This window comes from Camelina sativa, chromosome 11, assembly GCF_030686135.1.
Source record: "Camelina sativa cultivar CO46 ecotype springtype chromosome 11, ASM3068613v1".
NCBI classification, from domain to species: Eukaryota; Viridiplantae; Streptophyta; class Magnoliopsida; order Brassicales; family Brassicaceae; genus Camelina; species Camelina sativa.
This window is the reverse complement of record NC_141890.1, coordinates 37458995-37469925: the sequence shown is the minus strand read 5'-3', so window position 1 is coordinate 37469925 and position 10931 is coordinate 37458995. Positions and strand designations below refer to the sequence as shown.

At 37.0% G+C, this 10931-nt stretch overlaps 3 protein-coding genes across 5 annotated transcripts; 1 reads left to right on the top strand and 2 right to left on the bottom strand.

Moving 5' to 3' along the window:
• Nucleotides 1-2236: 2236 nt before the first annotated feature.
• On the bottom strand, nucleotides 2237-3529 carry LOC147934943 (uncharacterized). The gene is made up of 4 exons (XM_087472852.1): nucleotides 3405-3529; nucleotides 3127-3262; nucleotides 2576-3061; nucleotides 2237-2485 (listed from the first exon to the last, which is right to left on the bottom strand). The coding sequence occupies exons 1-4, from the start codon at nucleotides 3527-3529 to the stop codon at nucleotides 2237-2239; spliced, it is 996 nt and encodes a 331-aa protein (XP_087328978.1).
• Nucleotides 3530-5164: 1635 nt separating this feature from the next.
• On the top strand, nucleotides 5165-7896 carry LOC104725233 (U-box domain-containing protein 15). Of its 3 annotated transcripts, none has more exons than XM_087471248.1 (5): nucleotides 5165-5230; nucleotides 5401-5846; nucleotides 5938-6054; nucleotides 6170-6595; nucleotides 6690-7896. In XM_087471248.1, exons 1-5 carry the CDS (start codon nucleotides 5182-5184, stop codon nucleotides 7731-7733), a joined length of 2082 nt encoding a protein of 693 aa, XP_087327374.1. In that variant the 5' UTR covers nucleotides 5165-5181; the 3' UTR covers nucleotides 7734-7896. The 3 variants fall into 3 exon arrangements, with proteins under 3 accessions (XP_087327374.1, XP_019087949.1, XP_087327375.1); XM_087471249.1 differs by lacking the exon at nucleotides 5165-5230 and adding an exon at nucleotides 5246-5321; XM_019232404.2 differs by lacking the exon at nucleotides 5165-5230 and having other exon boundaries at nucleotides 5239-5846.
• A 364-nt stretch (nucleotides 7897-8260) lies between these two features.
• Nucleotides 8261-9435, bottom strand: LOC104725230 (uncharacterized). Its single transcript, XM_010443856.3, has 2 exons — nucleotides 9136-9435; nucleotides 8261-9035 (listed from the first exon to the last, which is right to left on the bottom strand). The coding sequence occupies exons 1-2, from the start codon at nucleotides 9233-9235 to the stop codon at nucleotides 8530-8532; spliced, it is 606 nt and encodes a 201-aa protein (XP_010442158.1). The 5' UTR covers nucleotides 9236-9435; the 3' UTR covers nucleotides 8261-8529.
• Between the last annotated feature and the right edge of the window lie 1496 nt (nucleotides 9436-10931).

The following is a 10931-nucleotide window of genomic DNA, read 5'->3' as shown; positions in this document are numbered from 1 at the left end:
TGAGCTTGTTTAAAGTCACTTAGCTTGACTTTTCATTCTTTTCAAGCATTGTATTTGGAATAGATAGGTTTAAGGATCCTCTCCAATGCAACAGACATGTTCAGTGATTCTTTTCCTGGTTCTACAGCGAAGACAGCTCGTGCTCGTAGCACTTGAATGGAGAAGACCTCACCATTGATAGTTAGCCTTTCTTTATTTCTGCTTTTGGTGTTAAATTTCATCTTGAAGTGCTCTCCATGTTCAATGTTTATTTGTCCCTTTTTCACATCGATTATCGCACCAACTGTTGCCAAGAATGGCCTTCCAAGGTTCAGTGGATCTTCTGGTTCCTCATCCATGTCTAGGACTACGAAATCGGTGGGGATTTCCACTCTTCCAACCCTGAGAGGTAAATTCTCCAGAACCCCATACGGGTGCCTAATAGTTCTATTAGCTAGGACAAGGTAGAGGCTACTGAGTTTAAAACTACTGAAACCCATCTTTTTGGCAACTGAAATAGGCATGACACTAACTGAAGCTCCTAAATCACACAAGCAACTGGTGAAAATTCGAAGACCTAGTGAACATGGAAGTGTGAAAGAGCCAGGGTCCTCTAGTTTCTCTTGGATCTTCAGATCTGTATCTAAACATACTCAACTCTTTAGGATTGCATTCCCAATTTCCCTAACGGCTTCCTTTGCTGCTATCTCCCACTGAGCTGTCTCTTTGAAATTTTCCTCTCTAAGAGCATGTGGCGGCAAGAACTTAGGAGCGGGGGCTTCCCGGTTAGATATACGCTCTGCAAGTGGTTCTAATTGAATGTCAAGTGCTGCTCTGAATATTTTCTCCAATTCACCTTCCTCGGTTGCAGGAGGTTGTGATCGATCTGTCATATGAATGTTTGCTCGATGGTCTATCCGATCATGATCATCAGGTAAGGCTTCGGGCTCAGCGTCGAGTGATGCGTCAGTCAGTAATTCACGAGTTGGTAGTCGATCGTCAGCTCGATCGGGGTGATCGTGTGGCTTATCGATTTGATACTCGGATAAGCAGTATTGTTGCTCATAGATCTGACTGTGATCCATATCTTCCACATCATGATCGTCACTGTCCTTGGTGAAGTAGTCAGCTACATCATGAATCCAGATGGCATGTGCGGTTGCATAGTCCTTTAGGTTCTAAACAGATTTACCTGGTAGTTGGCCAGGCTTCAGAGCTGGTTGCATGACGGTTTGGCCTTACAGATACCTCAACTTTGTATTCACAGAGTCATACTTAGCATTGAGGTCGTTATACCCATAAACTATCTTGTTGCTCATCCCTGCAAACCGTTTGGCATTGTCGATGCCTGGCCTTGGATCAAACCTTGTAGGTCAGCCTCTTGAGGCGGGTTTGGTGGTCCCTGTTGTAAGGGAAAGCCATGTGGTGCCATTGGCTGGTGATAATCACCGGAGTAGTGTTGCTTTGGAGCATAACTTTGATTGTATTGTACAAAAAGCTTCGACGGGTCTTGGTTCCCTTGAACTACAGATGGGTAACATTCGGGTTACGGTAGGAGAAATTTTGGTTCGGTTTGTAGTTGTTGTATCCCTTGTTGTAACCTCCTTGGTTGTTGATGTAGTTTACATCCTCAAGCTGAATACTCTCCCCATCCTGTTTCGGAAACTATTATTCCTCGGAAACAGAGTTGACGTGTTGTTGTTGGCTTAGAAGGAGTTTGTCCAACTTGTCATTAAGGTCTTTCATGTCCCTCTTGTACTTCGCATCGTACTCACCGGAAGAGTGGATGGTGCGATCATAGTCTTCGTTATAATGCCCGTCAAATTGGGCCAAATTCTCCACGAGTGCCCAACCTTCGTCAACATCCTTATTGACTAAGCTCCCATTGTTGGCGGTGTCCAGCAACATCTGTATCTTAAAGACTACACCGCGGTAGAGGGTGCTTAGTAAAGAAGCATTGCTGAATCCATGATGCGAGCATCGACTGACATATCCCTTGAACTTAAGAATGCAACTCATCAACCCTTCTGTTAAAATAACTAGAACTACCGGGAAGAACCGCTAATCGGAACGATTCTCCTTCCCATTCTCTAACAATCCATTAAAAGAATCAATTCCCGTAGATAAAGGCAGCTTTCCCAAACCCAAACGTACATTCTCATTCTTCTCCAAATTACCCAATCCCAATCCCATCAAGACCGGTTTATCTGCTCTCTCCACCGGAAAAGGGACACCGGCTCTCCCGACACCACCATCATCAACCCTCAGTTGTTTCCGATTCACCGAAACTTCTGATTTCCCCCCCAATCGGGCTAAACACTAAACCACGAGTAGGCTGAGAAAATTTAGAAGAGTTGGGCTTCGGCCCGTTAATCGTTGAGGCCTTATGCTTAATAGGCCTTCGATGAGCATGTCCTTCATGACCACTATCATTCTTTACTTCCAACAAAGCACCAAACACCAACGGCTTCCCTTGGGCAGCACTCTTCCCTGAGATCCCTCGATTCTGAATATTATCACTTTCCTTATTCCCTACTCAATTTTGAATATTCTCACTTTCCTTACTCCCCACTATCGAATCCCCAACTTGCCTTACCGTATCAGTTACCAAATCCACCTCCAAATTTCCCAAACTATTTGAAACCTCAATTAATGCAGGATCTCCGATCATCGAAGTATCCCGGTTAGGATTACCTCCGGTATTTCTCACTGCTCCTGCCGCCAGAAAAGAAGGTTGAGCTAAAGAGTGTACTCTTCTTCCCATGTTTCTTACCACAGTGAAACCATCCTCCAATCCTGGAGACACTCGACCTGCAGTTAGAGTAGCAACCGTAGCTAGAACATACACAAGAGGGGCCTTCTCCCTAACGACTTGCAGGCAATTATGCACTAAATTTCTATACATGCCACAAGCAGAGCAAATGTTCGTTAAACCCTCATATGCTACAAAATAATGTTGCCCGTTGATCAACATTGACCTTTTGAGCGGCAGCTGCAGATTTACCTCAACACACACTCGAGCAAAATGTGCTCTCTCGAAGTGTAACGTGGTGAAATCCACCTTAAGTGGCTTCCCCAAACCCTTTAAAATTCCCAAATCGATTTCTGATAAAGGTGCACATGGAGGTTCACGAGATGGACCCACACCGGAATCGTAACAATCTCGTGCTTCAAAGGACCAAATTCCAGGGTCCAAGCTTGGACAATGAGGTAGTTACCAAACACTCTCCATGGATCCCCTGTAAGCGCTGCCAGATACTCCTCCTCCTTCTCAAACCATACACTTAAAGAATTGATGGGGGAGATCCATAACAAACATTGCTCCACTAGGTTTACACATCTCTCAAAGTTTTCGGTTCAGAACAGGGAGTGAGATGTGCCACCCTAACACCTTGACAAACATACATTTCTTCTATAACCCATACATCGTTGTCAAAATCTTGTCACCTATCGTAATGACTGGTTCCCCATCATCCCCATTCGAAAACTCCAACCGCAACCTCTCTGACACAAACACATCATCCATGACATCTTCCGGAATTGGCATCATCGTCCATTATTACCAACTACCTTCTGCACCCACGAACGAGGCACAACAGGTGGATCACCTAGCGGTCTAACCCTCCCCCCAATGTCCACCATCGTGGCGTCATGATCTTTCCCAACCAAAACCCTAGAATCGCCTTCAATCGCTGCCATAAACATGTACACTTCACCACCTAGTCAATAAAAGGGACAAAATTGAAATTAGTAATATAGTATTGAAATATGACTAATTGCCAACTAAGAGTCCAGTTAAGGTAGCCATTAATAGAAAAAGATCTAATATGTTCATTTAAACAAAATTATATCTAAACATGTGTCTTAATAAAATTTAGTTTTCATATCCTAATAATGTAAAGATATATAACAAGTACTACTTTCTCTCTTCTTTTTTTGTTTTTTTTTTTTTTTCTGTTTTTGTAAGTTATGGTGATAAACAAAACTTATATCATAGCGACCTCAAAAGTTTTTTTCTGCTTAACATCTTCGATTTCAGCGCTTTTCACCGGAATTGTGAGAGGGTTCATAGATTTCTCTCCCTTTAAGCCTTTCAGTTTAGACCTCTAGTGGTGCTTCCTCTCTTCCTTACCAATAGTAGCTAGCTATGGCTCCAGCACTGGTAACTTCCTTAATACGTTTGATAGGCTCTGTTTTGACGATCTCTCAGCTTCGACAGGGAGACTATTTGGCTCTATCTTTGATGAGTCCACCTATGTTTCTTTCGCTGTGATTCGTCCGACTTTTTCTCCGGTTTGATTTAGCTTTGTTTCTTCATTTTTGTTTCTTTCGATTTCAAAATTTTTTTTTCCTTTTCTTTTGATCTGATATTGTAATTTATCGAGCCTCCATGTTGTATTAGAGGAGGAAAGAGAAAATTACCTACATATTAAAATTTTGAAATTTCTATAATAAATACATAGTTAACAAATTATATGTTTGAAAAACGTTTACATTCCAAAATATCTCATAAAAATAAGAACCGCAAGCTCATTATTAGTCTGCTTCTTTTCTGGACCGACTCTAGCTACTAGTCTACTACCATGACAAACTAACATATTAGTTTTGGAATTAGCTCTGGAAGAAAATAAACATGATGTAGGGAAACATTTTCCTATCTCTGAAAAGCTTAATGCATCAAAAGACAATATTGTAAAGAAAATAAATAAATTTTAGTTGACATAAAATGATAAAAATACCAAAATTTTAATATTTCAAACTGAACAAAGACATGCGAGAATCAGAATAACATGTCTTTAATTTTGTTAAATAACTAGAAAAAAAAACAGAAGGAGGATGTAGAAAATAGCCACATCATACACTGCGACAACGTAGAATTGTGTCTCGTTTTTTAAACTAAGATGTCTGATTTAATTTTGAATGTCGTGAAGAAAATAATTGTGCGAATAAATTAGAAAAACATGGATAGAAGGTTATAAAACAAGAAAACAAAAAAAAATTGCAAACAGCTTTTAACTATAAATAAAGTGATGTTACCAAAAAAAAAAAAAATATCGAATTCTTACATGAAAAAATCCGTTGGTATAATATTACATGTTTCAAGAAAAATGGTGATCGTTAAACGTTGACGAATTATAAGAACGGAATTTTTTTTAGTTATTGAAAATATTTGGTATCCACAGGAGAAGCACTCTTTTAGGAATGTATGTCCTGTCCCGAAAAATCCTGACTTCTTTCAAAAACAAATTGGGTGAGAAAGAAAAACAAATCTTTTTTTTTTTTTTTCCGTTTTGTCTCTAAAAAATGAAACAAGCAAAAATTAAGCTTACAATTTCCTTAACGTTCGCTTTCTCCTTCAACATCTTTGGAATTAATGCAAAGGCGATAGAGAGTCTCTAATGGTCGTTGTGATGGATGCAGATGAAGAAGCCACAGGAGATACAGAGAACCTTGAGGAAGAAGTTACTGCTGAAGAAGAAGAAGAAGAAGAAGAAGAAGAAGAAGAAGAAGAAGAAGAAGAAGAAGAAGAAGAAGAAGAAGAAGAAGAAGCGATCAACGATGAGGTTGTGGATGCGGTGGTAGAGATTCATGAGGAAGAAGTTAAGGATGATGATGATTGCGATGGATTGGTGAGCGAGATCCTATCGGTTATCGAGTTTTTGGATCAGATTAAGGAGTATCGAAGAACACAACAGAAAGAATGTTTTAATCTCGTTAGACGATTGAAGATTCTTGTTCCGTTTTTGGAGGAGATTCGAGGTTTTGAATCGCCAAGTTGCATGCATTTTGTAAACCGCTTGAGGAAAGTGTTTCTTGTTGCTAAGAAATTATTAGAAACTTGCAACAATGGCAGCAAAATCTTTCTGGTAAGAATCTCATTTTTGTGATAATTTATATATGATTGAGTGTATCTTACGTAACCTTTAATTGTTTTTTTTGTGGTTATAATGATTACAGGCATTGGATGGCGAATCAGTGATGACACGATTTCATTCCACTTACGAAAAGCTGAATCGTGTTCTTGTTAAAACTCCTTTTAACGAATTGGTGATTTCTCATGAAGTGAAAGAGGAGGTAAAGTATATAATTTATTCTCTTTTCAGGGGAGATACGAGTCTCGGCCCAAAATTATTATACCTTGCGTAGTTTCTGAAATGTGTCATTTTTTTTTATTTTTTTGTTTGGGTAGATTGATTCATTGTGTAAACAACTGAAAAAAGCAAAAAGAAGAACAGATACACAAGACATAGAGCTAGCAGTAGACATGATGGTGGTATTCTCAAAAACCGATCCTCGAAATTCAGATAGCGCTATTATCGAGAGGCTTGCGAAGAAGCTTGAGCTACAAACGATAGATGATTTGAAGAAAGAAACCATAGCAATACAAAGCTTAATCCAAGAGAAAGGAGTGTTAAGTGTAGAGACAAAACAGCATATCATTGAGCTTCTTAACAAGTTTAAGAAGCTTCAAGGTCTTGAAGCTACCGACATTCTCTACCAACCAGTCATCCATAAATCATTCACTAAGTCGACGTCTCTAATATTACCTCACGAGTTTCTGTGTCCTATAACACTCGAAATAATGTTAGACCCGGTTATCATCGCCACTGGACAGGTACTAATTGATATGATATTTGGATGTGAATCATGTGATTCTTGGTAACGTAAGTGCATGCTTGAAACTAACATAACAATACATGTGTTCGTAGACATATGAAAAGGAGAGTATACAGAAGTGGTTTGACGCAGGGCATAAGAATTGTCCGAAAACTAGACAGGAGCTAGATCATCTCTCTCTTGCACCAAATTTTGCCTTGAAGAACTTGATAACGCAGTGGTGTGAGAAGAACAATTTCAAGATTCCAGAGAAAGAAACATCTCCACACTCAGAAAACGAGCAGAAAGATGAGGTGTCTTTGCTGGTGGAAGCATTATCGTCAAGCCATTTGGAAGAACAAAGAAGATCCGTAAAGCAGATGCGTTTGCTGGCCAGAGAAAACCCCGAGAACAGAGTTTTAATAGCCAATGCAGGAGCGATACCTCTGCTAGTTCAACTCCTTTCTTACCCTGACTCTGGAATCCAAGAAAACGCGGTAACAACGTTACTGAATCTATCAATAGATGAGATCAACAAGAAACTTATCTCAAACGAAGGAGCCATTCCAAACATTATTGAAATCCTTGAAAACGGAAACAGAGAGGCAAGAGAGAACTCTGCTGCAGCTTTGTTTAGTTTATCGATGCTTGACGAGAACAAAGTAACCATCGGATTATCAAATGGGATCCCGCCTTTGGTTGACTTACTACAGCATGGGACAGTAAGAGGGAAGAAAGATGCTCTCACTGCACTATTTAACTTGTCTCTTAATTCAGCTAATAAAGGGAGAGCCATTGATGCTGGTATTGTTCAACCTTTGCTCAACCTTTTGAAAGATAAAAACTTAGGGATGATTGATGAAGCGCTTTCGATTCTATTGCTTCTTGCATCACATCCCGAGGGACGTCAAGCCATTGGACAACTCTCATTCATCGAAACTCTTGTGGAATTCATCAGACAAGGCACCCCGAAGAACAAAGAGTGTGCGACCTCGGTACTGCTCGAGCTAGGCTCTAACAACTCATCTTTTATTCTCGCTGCGCTTCAGTTCGGCGTCTATGAATATCTTGTAGAGATTACAACCTCCGGAACAAATAGAGCTCAGAGGAAAGCAAATGCTCTTATACAACTCATAAGCAAATCTGAACAAATTTAGACTTGTTCTAAACTTTTCTATCTTGTACTCTAAGTCTGTAATTATAGGATACGTAAATTGCTCATTTCAAAATTGTTATTTGATTTTGTATCAATCCAATGTTTGTTGTATATCTGTATATGCTCTTGATTTTAGTATTATACTATTGATTTTTCTCTGTAAATTCTAACTCTTTCTCTTCAAAGGCTCCACAAAATTCTCCAAAAAAAAAAAAAAAAAAAATTGATTGTAATTGTTGGAAAGTTGTATAAGAAAGTCAAAACACCACTCTCTGATCCTCCATATCAACCTTTCCAAGCCTGAAAGACATCACAGTCTTTGGGAGCGCTTCTTGTACCTTTTTCTAGCGCTTAAGCTTACACGTTCTTAGACATGTCGAAATTATATTATTGAAGACAATGAATATTACAATAGCCTTTATCCCCTGTCTTGAGTAACAACGTTTAGACATGAAAGATACTAACATAACTCACTACTTGTACGACAAAGCAAGAGTGTTTTAGCTAATTCTATAAGATTCTGTTCCATTTCGACACAAACACAATCAATCTATAATGATGAGTAAAACCCAATTGAAAGCAAGCTATCCAAGTAAGATAACTCAAAAAGCATTCGATGATGAGAGTACAAAAAAAAAAAAAAAAAACATCTGTAGATAATAAAGCTTATCTGAATGTATCAGTAATCCAGAAAACAAAAAAAACATCCCCCCTAAAGAAAAAAATATCATTTTGGATCTAATCGAAATCCACAAAAGAAGAAACAACAACAACAACAACAACAAACACTGAGGCTTTCAGATTCTCCTACCCCTGCGAGTAGTAGTAACGACACTCTTAATTGCACTTACAGCGACATTAACCGGAAGCGGTGGCTTCCTATTCTCCTTAGTCATACTCCTCAACGAATACCTAGGCGTAGCACTAGTCTCACCCATAGAGACCACCACATTCTTCTTCTTAGCCGAGGTTCCTCTTCTCTTATTCGTCATCGGCTCATGATTCACACCAAGATGATAAGGAGTTCCTTCAACAACAGCTTCTTCTCCTTTCTTCTTCCTCCTCAATCGCTCGTTCCTCTTAGCTGAATACTCCTCGTAAAACCTCCCTCTCTCGAATACCGGAACCGAATTCGCAGCCAAGCTCTTCAGATTCGGCTTTTTGCGTTCCTCTTCTGCTTCCACAAACTCGTCCTTAACCATCTTGGCTAAAGCATGTATCTCTTTAGAGATTGATGAGTATTCGATTTGGGGTTTAGGTTTTAGATCTACATCACTCAATCGCCTTCCCTGCTTCTGCGAACCTAGAATTCGAAGGGGAAGAAGGAGTCGAATCAGTTCTAAAGTTCTCGGAGATTGAATCGAAAAATAGACCGGAGAAATTAATTATGGAATAATACATACCTGGTGTTTGGAGAGATGAGTGGAGGAAGACTTGACGTGATCGGAGACGGATCGGAGATTTTGGAAGCGGTGGTTTCAGGAGAGATCTCATCCTCGACATCGCTAAAAAAAACAAAAAAAAACCCTACCAGAGATTTTCAAAATTCTGAATATAGAGTAGAGAGAGAGAGAGAGAGAAACAGATCTTTGACAGCTTTTTTTATGAGATTTTTTTCTTTCTCAAGGTTTATGATGAGAGGAGGAGCGGCTCGTAGCTCTAACGGTTGTATTTTTTTTTAATCTAACGGCTAAGATTGGTTTAGATTCAAATGGAAGGATTTTTTTCCATATAAAACCGTTTTTCGAACATAATTCTTTATTCAGAAAAAAAAACATTTTTTTTTATTAAATAACTTACCTTGTTCGGACAAGACAAGCTAGTGCATTCGTGGATTTTTTTATAAAGGTTAACTGAAAATAACTTTTTGTTAATTTTTAGATATAAAACTTTTTTGAATTATGATTAGTCAATAGGAAAAAAACTACCATTTAAATAATTTTATTTTTTGCCAACACAGCTCGGATTCTTCACTGAAAATATTACTTTAAAAGTAAGTCAAATTAAAATTATGTTGATTTTGGTTGACTAATAATATCTTTGTATAATTTGATCTGTTTTCTTTTAAATTGAAAAAAATTCACTTACTAAATTTTGAACTGGTCAAATTTTTTAATTGGTCACATAGTCAAATTTTGATATTAAATGTGTAATTTGATACAAATTAATGACTATAAATGATATTTTTGAGAGATTCTAAATTGGAGATACTCAACCTGATAGGCTACTTTTGTTCATGGCAAACAACCCAAAGAAAAAAATATTACATTAACTATTATGTTATTTGGTTCTTTTTCAAAATCTATTTTGACCAACCAATAGAAAAATTAGCATGTATAGAGAGTCATCGTGACACAACCATTGCGGTCAATTACCACAATCTGATCCAATATAGTGTTTTTGATAATCACCCTAGTGGTTGAACTTTCACATGAATTCTTAACCATGTAAATATTAAATTAATTATGAGAAAAAAATCTCCTTAAAACATTTGAGGGCGAGTGTAAGAGATATACAAATAAGATTAGAGCTCCCTCCATCTTGAAGAGATGTGTAAGAGATATGTAAATTAAAGATTTAATTGTTATTAAATTAAACTTAGGTTCCCTTTTTAACCTCTATATATAATAAGATATTGTAATCTTTATATCTAATAAAGTAGTCTATTCTCTTATACAAGAAAACCTCTACAAATTAATATTGTCGAGACTATGTCATTTTATTAATTTATAGTGACATTAATTTATCTGCAAATTAATATTTATTATTCTATAATATAAATTAATAATTATTATTTATAGATATATATTTTAATTTTTTAAATTATTAAAAATTATGAATTGAGATAATTTTAGCAAAATAAGATTAGAGTTTGGATGTTATAAATTTTATAATTTTAGAATTGAATTAGTAATATTTAAAAAACATTATTGACAAATAAATTATAAATACTACAAACAAATTCACTTATATATATGTCATACAAAAATTCAAATTTATGAATAATAATATCAGTTGTCGTATTTTATAACTTATAAAACTATTAAATAAAAATGATGCATATATAGATTTTTTTTTAAAATTAGCTATTTTTATGATATGTTATAGAGTATTTTATATCATCTATTGAAAATAAAACATAACAATTGTTTTATAGATATAAGCTTTATAAAAAAAATCAAAATTTTAAATCATACAT

Coding starts and splice junctions, on each gene's coding strand:
- LOC104725230 (XM_010443856.3), bottom strand. CDS start 9,235: ATGTCGAGGATGAGATCTCTCCTGAAACCACCGCTTCCAAAATCTCCG. Junction 9,036..9,135: donor CTCATCTCTCCAAACACCAG/GTATGTATTATT, acceptor TTCGAATTCTAG/GTTCGCAGAAGCAGGGAAGG.
- LOC104725233 (XM_087471248.1), top strand. CDS start 5,182: ATGTATGTCCTGTCCCGAAAAATCCTGACTTCTTTCAAAAACAAATTG. Junction 5,231..5,400: donor TTCTTTCAAAAACAAATTGG/GTGAGAAAGAAA, acceptor TGATGGATGCAG/ATGAAGAAGCCACAGGAGAT. Junction 6,055..6,169: donor CTCATGAAGTGAAAGAGGAG/GTAAAGTATATA, acceptor TTGTTTGGGTAG/ATTGATTCATTGTGTAAACA.
- LOC147934943 (XM_087472852.1), bottom strand. CDS start 3,529: ATGATGCCAATTCCGGAAGATGTCATGGATGATGTGTTTGTGTCAGAG. Junction 3,263..3,404: donor GACAAGATTTTGACAACGAT/GTATGGGTTATA, acceptor CAATTCTTTAAG/TGTATGGTTTGAGAAGGAGG. Junction 2,486..2,575: donor TGGATTTGGTAACTGATACG/GTAAGGCAAGTT, acceptor GATAATATTCAG/AATCGAGGGATCTCAGGGAA.